At 41.6% G+C, this 14,475-nt stretch overlaps 1 protein-coding gene across 1 annotated transcript; it reads left to right on the forward strand.

Moving 5' to 3' along the window:
- Window positions 1–422: 422 nt before the first annotated feature.
- Window positions 423–10,112, forward strand: LOC112078177 (peripheral myelin protein 22-like). The gene is given in 6 exon segments (XM_024144487.2): window positions 423–509; window positions 1,447–1,538; window positions 1,689–1,782; window positions 7,845–7,985; window positions 9,880–9,978; window positions 9,981–10,112. Coding segments are annotated over 5 exon segments (471 nt in total). The 5' UTR covers window positions 423–509; window positions 1,447–1,460; the 3' UTR covers window positions 10,040–10,112.
- Window positions 10,113–14,475: the final 4,363 nt, after the last annotated feature.

Genomic DNA, 14,475 nt, shown 5'->3' on the forward strand with positions numbered 1-14,475 from the left:
TCAATATATCACATATCAATATTGACTGGAGTTATCAATTTAATTATGTGTGTGAACTATATACATTTAAATAATAGTTCCATAACATTTAGGGAAAATTATTCTAAGGAATTCCATCCAGAGAGATATTAATACATTATCCTCGACGACAAAGGTCGTTATGTGTTCATGGTATCCATGTAAGCAAGCAAAAAATGTGTTCTGAAATAACTTCCAAGCACAGTGAGTGAGTAACTTCCAGACTGCTTTCCTGCTGTGTAATTATGTACTTGACTTTCAAATGATGTATCGGAAATCCTATCACAGAGGGGCACTCCCTGACGTAGCGACGCACGGCTGGGCGTTATTCTTCCATAATGAGATACTTTATAACTGCAGCGCTGCCCTTCACATCAATCTAGTCAGAAGAAATTGGAACAGTTGTTGGACTCGGGGAAACTTGCTTTGCGCGCTTTTCTTCGGAAAACCATTTTTTTTGTGGAATTATATTCACTCTGCAGTCGCACTAAGTAAGTTGTCTGTGCTTCCAACTGTGGTGAACTTTTTCGGTAGATTAAATAATCACATGCGAATGGAATTTAAGGCACAAACAGAACTCCAAAACGAAGCGGACTTTCCTCATTACAATTTAAGTTACTGAGATCTTCTCGCACGCGAGGCAGGCAGGGGAACGACTTGGTTTATTTTCCTAGTAGCTATAATATCCATAAAAACATGTTTGARGGATGGAGCTGTTAATTTTACATATCGACTATCAGCGTGTCGACATACAATAGCCTTTTCTGGTCTATTATTTGAACTATTTTTGCTAGATGGAGTCGAATTGTTTATTTATAATTCATGCGCACCTATTGAGAATACACATGCAACATATACACACCAACTGGCATAAATCATTTAGGAAATAGCCTACACACGTGCTGTTGATAATGTCCACTTTCTCTGGTTTAGTGGAACATGTTTTAGTTCCAACTGGATCTGCAGTGCTGTGTGAAAGGTGGCCTGTTCTAACCTAGATTGATTTGTTTATCATGTTACATGGAGGAAACAACCACCTGCCTTTTATTATTTTCCTCATAAAGGAAAGCAGGGGAACTTACTAAGGGTGTGATTAATGCCATGCTACACTAAACATATTGTAGGTATATACTTCATTTCTAGTGGACATGCATAAGTGACTATTACATTTGAAACATTAACAGAATGTTCAGCTAAACTTTACTTCACGTGTATTGCAAGTTGAATATCAGTTGGACATAAACACTTTCTCCTTTTAGAACTCCTCTCTCCAATAGACATTCCACTGTGCAGATCAAGTTTCAGAGAAGGCGCTGTTCTGTGTTGAAAGCAGGGTATTGCAAATCCTGCAGTGACACACCCATGTCCCAGTCCCACAGAACTGGAGAGAGACCTTCAGAAACTGACTGCGCCTCTTTTGTCATTTAGCTCCTTCTGACAAGATGCTGCTCCTACTACTGGGAATCGTCATCCTGCACATTGCATCCCTAGTCCTCCTATTTGTGTCAACAATTGTCAATGTAAGTAAAGCTCATTATCAATAATTGGTTCTCATTTATGAAAATTAAGCAAAAGTTTTAAAGCGTTGACATCTCTGCTCTGTGTAGGGGTTTTCTATCAGGCTGCAGTGTTCTCTTGTTAATAGCAGTTTTGTGTTATTTATCCTCTAGGCCTGGACGACAGGGTCCACTAGCAGCTCAGACCTCTGGAATAACTGCTCTACAACCAATGGAGGATACCACTGTGACCCGGCCAACACTGGAGGTAAAATACAGTAAAGACTTGACTGTACATCTGCTGCAGTGGCTAGGTTTTTTTCTGAAAGTCATCTCTCATTCTGCATGATGCTGATGATGCCTCCTATTGTCCAATAGTGAACTTATTTTGAAGGATATACTGTAGATATCTATTTGTAGATCCTATAAATTGGATATTCTGAATATTAGTGCATTTGATACCAAACTGGTTGAGATTTTCTTGTGTCTTGAGAATAAGTTAAGCACTGTTGGTTGACTAAGATCATAGACAGTAAAATGTGGGAAGACTTGAAGTATGATTAACGATAACTGGCTTAGGCACAGTTATCCATAAGCCCAATCACACTCCTGTTAAACATGCCCCTAATGGGAATCAGGCTCCAATGAGACCCTACTGCCATCTAGGGGTGAGAATGTGAAACTCTGTATAAATAGTCATGGTGTGATGTCCATATTCAGTCATGTATGGGTCTTTTTTTTWGGGTATTTTAAAGTGTTAGATCTGAGCAGGATTTTGTGTGTGTGCAGCAGACAGGGGGGCCTTGGACCACCCCATACAGAACACGGTGTGCTGACAGCTCTGGTCACACCCATGTATCAGATCCTGTATACAGCGAGATCATTAACAAAACCAGAGACCTAGCAGCTGTGTGTTTTATGTCTGAGACAGATTCGGACCAGAGTCAACAGGGGTTAGAGGAAAACACTGCAACAAGAAACAATACCATATTAAATAAGAAATGATGATATGGCTATGCAGTAGAATATCTTACAATTAGCAGAGACATCAATCACATTCATTTATAAAGCCCTTCTTACGTCAGCTGATGTCACAAAGTGCTGTTTAGAAACCCAGTCTAGTCTTAAACCCCAAACAGCAAGCAATGCAGGTGTAGAAGCACGGTGGCTAGGAAAAACTCCCTAGAAAGAAACCTAGAGAGGACCCAGGCTATGATGGGTGGCCAGTCCTTTTCTGGCTGTGCCGGGTGGAGATTATAACAGAACATGGCCAAGATGTTCATAGATCAAATGATAATAATCACAGTGGTTGTAGAGGGTGCAACAGGTCAGCACCTCGGGAGTAAATGTCCGTTGGCTTTTCACAGCCGATCATTGAGAATCTCTACCGCTCTTGCTGTATCTAGAGAGTTGAAAACAGCAGGTCTGGGACAAGGTATCACGTCCGGWGAACAGGTCATGGTTCCACAACCGCAGGCAGAACAGTTTAAGCTAGAGCAGCAGCACGACCAGGTGGACTGGAGAAAGGAAGGAGTCATCAGGCCAGGTAGTCCTGAGGCATGGTCCTAGGGCTCAGGTCCTCTGAGAGAGAGAATTAGAGAGCATACTTAAATTAACACAGGATACCGGATAAGACTGGAGATATACTCCAGATATAAGACTGACCCTAGCCCCCCAGACACACAAACAATTGCAGCATAAATACTGGAGGCTGAGACAGGAGGGGTTGGGAGACACTGTTTCCGACGATACCCCAGGACAGGGCCAAACAGGCAMGATATAACCCCACCCACTTTGCCAAAGCACAGCCCCCACACCACTAGAGGGATATCTTCAACCACAAACTTACTATCCTGAGACGAGGCTGAGTATAGCTCACGAAGATCTCCCCCACGGCACAAACCCTAGGGGGGGGGGCGCCAACCCGGACAGGAAGATCACGTCAGTTACTCAAGGGACGGCATGGAAGAGCACCAGTAAGCCAGTGACTCAGCCCCCTGTAATAGGGTTAGAGGCAGAGAATCGCAGTGGAGAGAGGGGAACCGGCCAGGCAGAGGCAGCAAGGGCGGTTCATTGCTCCAGTGCCTTTCCGTTCACCTTCACACTCCTGGGCCAGACTACACTCAATCATAGGACCTACTGAAGAGATGAGTCTTCAATAAAGACTTAAAAGTTGAGACCGAGTCTGCGTCCCTCACATGGATCGGCAGACCATTCCATAAAAATGGAGCTCTGTAGGAGAAAGCCCTGCCTCTAGCTGTTTGCTTAGAAATTCTAGGGACAATTAGAGGCCTGCGTCTTGTGACCGTAGCGTACGTGTAGGTATGTACGGCAGGACCAAATCGGAAAGATAGGTAGGATCAAGCCCATGTAATGCTTTGTAGGTTAGCAGTAAAACCTTGATATCAGCTCTAGCCTTAACAGGAAGCCAGTGTAGGGAGGCTAGCACTGGAGTAATATGATCACATTGTTTGGTTCTAGTCAAGATTCTAGCAGCCGTGTTTAGCACTAACTGAAGTTTATTTTGTGCTTTATCTGGGTAGCCGGAAAGTAGAGCATTGCAGTAGTCTAACCTAGACGTGACAAAAGCATGGGTACATTTTTGGACAAAGTTTCTGATTGTTGCAATGTTACGTAGATGGGAAAAAAAWMTCCTTGAGAAACAGTCTTGATATGTTTGTCAAAAGAGAGATCAGGGTCCAGAGTAACACAGAGGTCCTTCAGTTTTATTTGAGATGACTGTACAACCATCAAGATTAATTGTCAGGTTCAACAGAAGATCTCTTTGTTTATTGGGACCTAGAACTAGAATCTTTGTTTTGTCTGAGTTTAAAAGTAGAACATTTGCAGCCATCCACTTCCTTATGTCTGAAACACAAGCTTCCTGGGAGGGCAATTTTGGGGCTTCACCATGTTTCATCGAAATGTACAGCTGTGTGTCGTCCGCATAGCAGTGCAAGTTAACATTATGTTTCCGATTGACATCACCAAGAGGTAATATATATATATATATCTATCGAAAACAATAGTTGTCCTAAAACGGAGCCTTGACAAACACCGAAATTTACAGTTGATTTGTCAGAGGACAAACCATCTACAGTGACAAACTGATATCTTTCTGACAGATAAGATCGAAACCAGGCCAGAACTTGTCCATGTAGACCAATTTGGGTTTCCAATCTCTCCAAAAGAATATGGTGATCAACGGTATCAAAAGCAGCACTAAGTTCTAGGAACATMAGGACAGATGCAGAGCCTCTGTCTGACGTAAATAAAACATGGTTCTAGAGGCAATGTAGTACTATAGAACTTGTGTTCAATAGTTTAATGTATTGCCTTCGAGATCCATTACTACTGTAGTCTCAAGCCCAACAGGCTGTAGATAGCTGCCTGGTGATGTCTAAAATGAGCGGGTCGGACTCAGGCCCCAGTGTGTTTTGTTAGTGAGACAGGCAGCGGATTCTCTCTCTCTCATGTGTTCTGTGAGGAGGTAGGGGTCGAGGGGAAGATGGTGGAGTCTACTCACGTGCACTTGGCCCGGCCCGACCCAGCCAATCAGTCATGTTCAAAGGCTACTACAATGCTTTGCTGAGCAATCAGTACAACTGGTATGACTTGGTGAGCTAAACGTGAGGGTGGGATGGAGGCACCACCAATGGTCACACACACTGGATGGCCTTTTTTATTTTTAATCTTGCTATTAGGAGTTAAGTMATGCATAGTTTATATTCCATGTGGGATTGGTTTATGTTTTGCCCATGCTGTTTGCACTTGACCTGACTTTGCCCCTGAAATGGGAATCCAGTCCTTAGTTTGTATCACTAATTACAGTTAAGCAATGTCCACATCAACTTCTTACTGTATGTTAGTTATTACATGTAATGGACAGACACCAGCTGGTCTGAACTCTACTGTAGCTTCAAGCTGGCACTTCAATCTGTCAGCTGAAGRGTGATATTAACATAACATGCATAGCAGATATGGCCTTGTGCATCAGGATAGTCAGGACTCAACAAACTAAGAACAATTCTTCATTTTTCTCTTGACTCTTCTGTGAAAAATGTTTGTGTTTTGTATAAATTATATAGTATAGCAAGCACAACGGGGACTCTTATTTTGGTAGATATTGTGGGCCCAGAGGGCCACCTCACACCAGGAAATGCCCCATGTCACAGCCTTCTGGTACGAGACAGGAAGAGTTGAAGGAAGAGAACATGTCTGTTTATCAACCGTATAGGATATATTTATAGAACCCTGATGTAAAACACTTTGTTGTTCGGCACTTTATAATGCAACATGTTATCATGTTTAGGCCTATAAATTGTCATATACATTAATGTATCGTTAGGTTTACTATGAGTTGATTTGGTTTTATGTAAAGCTTTCATGGATATAAATAGCGTTTGTCGTATTGCCGTACAGTGGATTGGTCTGATAGTATTGTTGGCTATTTCCTCTGCTCTGGGGTGACAGACTCTTTGATAATGTCATTGAATCCATCAAACCCTGTTGTTTCACCAAACCTCTCATGACAAGAGGTATTAGTTTCCTGGAAAGCTTCAGGGGGATCATGGGAGATGTATAAACAATCTACAAATAGATGTCAACCGAACAAACAGTTATAAATTAGTCCAGTCCACAGCAGACACTTTACTATGTCTGAGCCACAATCATTCATTCAAGTTTCTTAACCAATTAGTGATGCTAAAGCAGCCTGAGCAGGGTCTCAAAAACCACTCGATTTGTGATGAATTAAATACTGGTTAAAAACAAGCATGCACAGTAAGTTTGGTACCTGAGAGATTACTGAGACATGGAGGATGCATTGTGTATACTGGAACCTTATCTTCCTACTTGACTATGGTCCAGTGTCCTTAGTATCCAATGGGAGCATGCAGGTCTGTATTTGTATTTATTAAGGATCCCCATTTATTTCCTGCCAAGGCAGCAGCTACTGTTCCTCGTTCCCAAAAAAATGAAGGCAGTTATGTAATGTTTTTTTATAATACATTCTCAACAGATTTCACAACTCATTGTGTGCCCTCAGGCCCCTACTCTACTACCGCATAGCTACATCACAAAATCCATGTGAACATGTATATGTGTCTGTGCCTTCATTTGTGTTGCTTCACAGTCCCTGCTGTTCCATAAGYTGTATTTTTTTAAATGTTTGAAATCTAATTTTGCTACTTCCATGTGTCACTTGATGTAGAATAGATTTCCACGTAGTCCAATAATACATTTCTGTTTGGCTCTGTAGAGGTAAATACTTTGATAGAGCTCCAGCAGAAAACAACATGTTGTGGCATTGATAGTGACAGCAGCAGACACAGCTAAACATGAAGTGAAAGGGAGAGAGATGTGAGAAATGGCTTGGGAGAGCTAGATTGAGAGATGCCTTTGGAAACCTGAGAGTGGATGCAGGCTGCATGCATGACCCTCTGACAAGAAATAGAGCTGCGTGGAAGTCCAGGAATTCCAGACGTAGATAGTGCTGTGGTTGTAGCGCTAACACAGAGTGGTGGGGGGATATATCTGTCAGTGGCATGTATTCATGGATGCCAAGGGAAGCCTGGCTTCCAGAAAAAAACACACAAAATMATTTATCTTTCGTCTCTTTTATAAATATCCTTCAAATCGCAAGAGACAATGTATCTCACCGGAGAAAGCATCCAAGTGAACGAAACAGCGCCCTCCTATCTGTCTGTGTAGCCCATCTATCTGATGCTGTCTGCTCAACAAGAGTGACGTTGTTGCCGCCCATAGCATTGAATGCAAGGGAAGCCAAATCGGCATTGAGCTCAGCTGTGAATGGTCCTGGCGCACCAAAGTGTCAAGGGAAGCCACTGTGGATTTGGCTTCACACCAATCGCATCCCTTTAGAATCCAAACGTCATTGACKAAAAAAAAATMTAAAGTTACTTATTGTTGCATCTTGTTGTGTTGTCCTCTGGTGACTAGCTAGCTAATAGGGATTTGGACTTGTGGTTTTACATAATTCTCTGTACTGGCCAATGATTATAACAGCAATTCTGATCCAATCGTAACCGTTTTGCCAAACCTATTGTTTGTTAACAAGAAATGTATGGTTGAAAAATGAGTTTTAATGACTCCAACATAAGTGTATAAACTTCTGACTTCAACTGTATATACTGCATATCCATGTATAGTCCATGTATCCTGTGTGGTCCTCTGTAGCTCTGCGTTGCATTATGCCTAAGAACAGCCCTTAGCCGTGATGTGTTGGACATGCACACCTCCCCCTCGGGCCTTATTGCTTAAATATATTATGTATAAGTGACTGACAATCTCCCCCTCTCTTCCCTGCAGTGTGGATCCAGGCAGTGCAGGCCCTGATGATCCTGTCCATCATCTTCAGCTTCATCTCTCTCTTCCTGTTCTTCTGTCAGCTCTTCACCCTTCAAAAGGGAGGCCGCTTCTTCCTAACTGGAGTCTTTCAGATCCTCGCCAGTAAGTTCCCATTCAGGAAAACTCACCTGAAACAGACCTATTCAGAAGTTTATGCTGTATAAAGGGTCATAAAGCTTTTTGTTGTATTCAAGCAGTTCACTAAACATCCAGACTATTCACCCGCCGCACCTGAGTGGACTTTCACAGAAAGTGTTGCAATTAACCGCTTCTGCGTTGTCTGTCAGTGTACTGATATTGTCTGTGTCAGTTGAATAGGGTCTATTGTATTCTGCCACCTCTTCTGGTCTATTGTGTTCACCATTGGCAGCTCTTTCTAACCTCCCAGGTTGGCACTGTAGACCATGCCCTTCTTTGGTCACTGTYTTAACAAACCTCCAAACGAGCTTCAACGCCATACAACACTCTTCRGTGGCCTCCAACTGCTCTTAAATGCTAGTAAAACAAAATGCATGCTTTTCAACCGCTCGCTGCCCGCCCGTCTAGCATCACTACTCTGGACGCTTCTGACTTAGAATATGTGGACAAATACCTAGGTGTTGGGCTAGACTGTAAACTCTCCTTCCAGACTCACATTAAGCATCTCCGATCCAAAATGAAATCTAGTATCAGCTTCCTATTTTGCAACAAAGCCTCCTTCACTCATGCTGCCAAACATACCCTCGTAAAACTGACTATCCTACCGATCCTTGACTTCGGCGATGTCATCTACAAAATGGCCTCCAACACCATACTCATCAAACTGGATGTAGTCTACCGCAGTGCCATCCGTTTTGTCACCAAAGCCCAATATAGTACCCACCACTGCGACCTGTATGCTCTCGTTGGCTGGTCCTCGCTACATATTCGTCGCCAAACCCACTGGCTCCAGGTCATTTATAAGTCTTTGCTAGGTAAAGCTCTGCCTTATCTCAGCTCACTGGTCAACATAGCAACACCCACCCGTGGCACGCTCTCCAGCAGGAATATTTCACTGGTCATCCCCAATGCCAACACCTTTGGCCGCCTTTCCTTCCAGMTCTCTGCTGCCAATGACTGGAACGAATTCCAAAKATCACTGAAGTTGGAGACATATCTCCCTCACTAACTTTAAGCATCAGCTATCAGAGCAGCTTACCGATCGCTGCTGTACACAGCCCATCTGTAAATAGCCCATCCAACCAACTACCTACCTCATCCCCATATTTGTTTTTCTGCTCTTTTTTTCACACCAGTATTTCTACTTGCGCATCCTCATCTGTACATATCACTCCAGTGTAAATTGCTAAATTGTAAATTTCTTCGCCACTATTGGCCTATTTATTGCCTTACCTCCTTACTTCATTTGCACACACTGTATACATATTTTTCTATTGTTATTGACTGTACGTTTCTTTATCCCATGTGTAACTCTGTTGTTTTTGTCGCACTGCTTTGCTTTATCTTGGCCAGGTCGCAGTTGTAAATGAGAACTTGTTCTCAATTAGCCTACCTGTTAAATGAGGTGAAATAAAATTAAATGCCAGTGGCCACAGAGACACTCACACAAGTGGAATGTCAAGACTGGAAACGTAGTGGGTGAACAACAAACAACTAACATCAAAACAGAGACCGTGTCATGCCCGTTTACAGTGGGCAGGGCTGGGTTCTCTTGTAACTTGGAAGCAGGCCAGGGCTCTAGATGAGGAAGTGAGGAATCTAACAGAGGCATGTTTGTAGTTCAATAGGAACCATGCATGGTGACGCAACAATTGGCTGGGGGAATCCATTTGGGAAGCATGGACCCTACTCACCTCTCTACTGCTGCCAACATGGTTCATTCTAGACAACTTCCATGAAGCATTGCAGATTTTGATGGTGTGACACACAATAATTTGATCTTAAGAATTCGACCCCCTCCCCTTCATCGCCTCTCCGTTCTCATATTCTCTCCTCCTCATTATTTCCTCTCCTCTAGGTCTGTTTGTGATGAGTGGAGCTGTGATCTATACGGTGATGAGTCCTAAGTGGGTGCCTGATTCAGAGGCCTTCGGCTGGGCCTACATCATGGCCTGGGTGGCTTCCCTCTGGCCCTGATCAGCGGACTCATCTATGTCATCTTGAGAAAACGGGAATAAGACCTTATCCCTAACCTCCACCCTGCTCTCAGCATTAACAATCCCCCCCCCCCTCCCCAGGAGAGTAAGGTCAGAAGCTTGAGGACTGGTTTATCTGACTGGGTCCACAGCCGTCTTCACCCAGGTCTGCATCGTACTGAGAGGTAACACATGATGAAACAATACTGTCAGAATTTGAAGCTGTATATAGTATCTATGGTTTAAAGTCTATTTATAACACTTTTTACATATGTGTACATAGTATTGTTGTGTTGCTCCGTCAGATTCAGACAAGCTTTGTTTTAGCTGATAAATATGTTTGTAATGATGAATTAATTAGACACTGTTACTGTAAACCACAAAAATTAATACAAGTTTTTGAACAGTTTTCATCAAAGTGCATGTATAAAATAGAGCTAGAAGGATTTTGTGTAATTGAGCTTGCTTTACAAAAACTAAAAGTGGTAACATCCAAATAATGGCTTAGATGTTTTTCAACTATTTTTATTTCGTTTTTTATTTTCAACAAAGATGGTGCTATGTATTTACCATTCCTATTACTGATAGCCATTTTCATTTACAGTCAAATGACTTGACTTATGAAGTAACTATAAACGTCAGGGTGAGAAGTAGACTTCAATGTAATGTCCATGTGCCTAACTGCTTCTGTTTTATAGAGAAATTATTTAGATTTGTTTTAAATAAAAGCTTTAGAAAAACAGTCAACTGTGATTGTTCAGCTAAAAGGAGCTTTGGAGTTAGGGCGACGGAGGACTCGTTTTTTGGTTGGAATGTCAGTATTAGAACGTCTTGCCATTGTTCCATTTGATTTCCTCTGTTTTAGACAGAGTTCAAGGATGGAGAACGAGAGATAAATGACTGCATTGACTTAGATATGTGTTGTTGTCTTCTCTCTCACTGTAAGGCCATGCCATGTTCATCTGTTTGTATTTATAGCATATGTACGACCTGTAAACACGCTAGATACCAACCTGCCTCTTGGACATAGTACTGTAACAACTAGTAGGGCATTGCAGCCAGATCAAAATTGATTTAAGTTTTTAAATCTGATTACATTATATAGATATTTCAAAGAAGGTCAAGCAAGCTCTGAGGCAGCGTACTCCAACCTGATCAAGGCAGAATAGAGGACATGAATTCTAGTATTAGCCTTGCCATGTGGGAGAAAATGGACAGAGGTCTGCAGTTGTGATACAAATGTTCTGTTTCACTTTTGAAGTTTGACAAGCTGCAGTTTCTGCCATACTGAAGTACATGACTTATGTTTTCTTTATCATGTTAATAACATGTCTATGACTATCTAGTATGTAGACTTAATAAAACAAACCAAATTGAAAACAGCTCCTACTTACGGGGGATTTCTATGCATTTCACTAATTTATTTAGTGTATTCCTCATCACAGCATAACACTAACCCCATTAGAGCTATAGTCAAGACCATTGATTAATGTTGAGCTGCATTTAGCTATTTACAATGTTAATAGCTATGTTTAAATGGTCCAGTGTCTGCCTTGAAGAGTATGGTAAAAATGTACACGCTTTCATGCAATGTAATGTGGGATCTCTTGTATTTGGTTGGRGTGTTATTAAAGAGAATGCAAATTCTGAACTCTCGCTCTGTGGCCATAATATAATGATACCTGCACTAAGAGCTCGGTTCAGTTCGAGAAAAAATGTATGACAATGTAATGAGACTTTTAACATCATGCAGATTTCTCCCATCAAATAGCCTAACCTAAATGGCACTCGATCAAATAAAAAAAAATTGCGCTGTCACGTTAACAAGACAGCTCAAAGTAAAATGGACAATCACGATTTTTGTCCAGGAGTTTTCACCCCATTTTGTRATGATCAGTGGTTTCAAGTTTGTCAATTTTTGACACGCTGATCATAGTGAAAAAWAAAATACTTCTGCATTTCCCACCGTGTAAACACGTTGCGCACTACAGACCCTTGTTCAATTCCAGGCTGTATCCCAACCGGCCGTGATTGGGAGTCCCATAGGGCGGTGCACAATTGGCCCAGCGTCGTTAGGGTTTGGCCGCGGTAGGCTGTCATTGTAAATAAGAATTTGTAATTAACTGACCTGCCTAGTAAAAAATAAATAATAATAATCCATTGTGAGCCGACATGGTAGGCTACACCCCAGTAAGCACGAGCCAACATCTTTTTTTGGCCCTGTCCGGGCTTTGTTACTTTACATTTTTTGGGGGGTGTTTTACAAATAGTAGGCTTACCACAGTTGGGCATTCTTAAAATTCAATTTCAGACAACACTGTACTCTACACCTCAGTAAGCATGTGACTGATCTTAAACAATTTAGGATGTTTCTTCGCCTTGGAGCCTTGTTCTTTTTGTTTTGTTGCTAAAAAGTATTTAAAATGTTTTGCATTGATAGAATAGTCAAATTGTAAACTGCTGATTTTAAACATAATATTCGGTTTTGATTATCTAGCCCTCCAACTAGGGTTGTAAAATGTGTAGAAATCCCAGTTGAAGGATTACTCATTATTCCCTCCTAACGCCAGAAGTCTTRCAACCTAGGTCTGAATACTTTCCGAATGCACTGTATTTAGGTAAGGGAAGACCCCCATGAAATGGACAAAAATGAATGGCATCTTATTGCCATTGGGCAAAACACAATCGCAAATACCACTCAAATCGACGGCAATTCATTCAAAGCTTATGGCAACTGGCATATGGCAAATGCCAAGTGTCATACAGCAAATATCCCAATGATGGCGAGCGCGCTCCACCGTACATTTTCATTTTGCTAATGGAAATGGACGCAAAGGTCAATTTGAAAACTTTTTCAAAAATGTATCGCCCTCTAAAGTGCTTTCTGGYCTGTTTCTTTTTTTTGTCAATTATACATATATAACAACTGTATGAACATACCTTTGTCTTGTTTTATTGCATTGTCCATAAGGCCTATGTTTTGTCCATTTGCAATATATGACCATAGYAAGTCAAAGTCTGTGAACCATGGCCAAATGGCATATATAAGTATTGAAAGTGCCAAATCAGGATGTTATGTCCATTTGCCATATATGATCATAGGAAGTCGGTTTCTGAACCCAAAACTGTGACACATGTCCAAATGGCATTTATACTGACCAAATGATATATATCACTGTTAAGCCCTGACTCAGCCTAGGTCTATTTGTTTGATGAGGGAGAAATGGGACTCATTTTTATTTTATMTTTWGAAAAACGTTCAATATGACCAGGGGCACCCTCTATTGGTTGGGCACAGATGGGGGGTGCTCCCTACCCAGCCGTGGACCCCTTGCACCCCCCTAAAGGCATTAAAAAWAWWAATWAWAAWAATTCTCCTGGTAACCCGTTCCAATCACCAGGTGCATGGCTGTCCATTTGCAATGCAATGGGCATTTACCATGCTCTAATATACTGCAGACATGCCCAATTGACTGGCCCGTTAATCTCGGGATGGCCGGGCAGTGATAGTGGTTCCTCTCCATCGCTCGTTGGTGTTGATTTCAGCATGTCAATTTGGTGATGGTTCATCACTGTTTAAACTTATTGCAAATGGACAGAAGTCAGCCATCAAGTCAAGGTCCATCAGTCAATAAGATATCATTTGACATCTGTTGGGAGAAATTACTGATTTACAGTTCATGAGGGTTGCCTAATCACACACATGAATTTTTGGAAAGATGTGACCTTTTTAACCCTTCGAAACATCCCCTATGACCCCAATTTAAGGCACTTCCAGTAAGCACAGGAAGCTTAAAGTGAACACACATCCTCCTTGTGGTAGACTTTTACAGAATCATGAGTTGTAAGTCTTTACGTTAACCTCTTAGCGCTAGGGGTCAGAATATTTTTTATTTTATTTTTTATAACGTGCCCAATGTAAACGGACATTTTCTCTGGCCCAGATCGTAGAATATGCATATAATTTACAGATTAGGATAGAAAACCCTCAAGTTTCCAAAACTGTCAACATATTGTCTGTGAGTAAAGCAATACTTTTTCTGCATGCGAAAACCTGAGAAAAAGTAACCCGGAAGTTATATTTTTTTTTTAATCTGTGTTTCCTGGCCCGCCTATCCTCCATTTTTTTAAAGGGGTATCAACCAGATTCCGTTTCCAATGGCTTCCTCAGGCTGAGACCAGGCTTTAGACATAGTTTCAGGCTTTTATTTAGAAAAAATGAACGAGTTTTTCCAAAACTAGTCAAGTGTCCCTGAAAAGTTACCGCGCGCGTGAGAGGAGCTCACCATTTTTCTTTAGTCTCTGAATGAATAGGTTATGGTCCGGTTGAAATATTATCGATTATGTTTGTTAAAAACAACCTGAGGATTGATTATGAAAAACATTTGACATGTTTCTACGACCATTACTGATACTTTTTGGAATTTGTCGAACGGAACACGGCTTTGATTTTCTGAGCATAATGCGCAACCCAAATG

Source organism: Salvelinus sp. IW2-2015, unplaced genomic scaffold, assembly GCF_002910315.2.
Source record: "Salvelinus sp. IW2-2015 unplaced genomic scaffold, ASM291031v2 Un_scaffold5363, whole genome shotgun sequence".
Lineage (NCBI taxonomy): Eukaryota > Metazoa > Chordata > Actinopteri > Salmoniformes > Salmonidae > Salvelinus > Salvelinus sp. IW2-2015.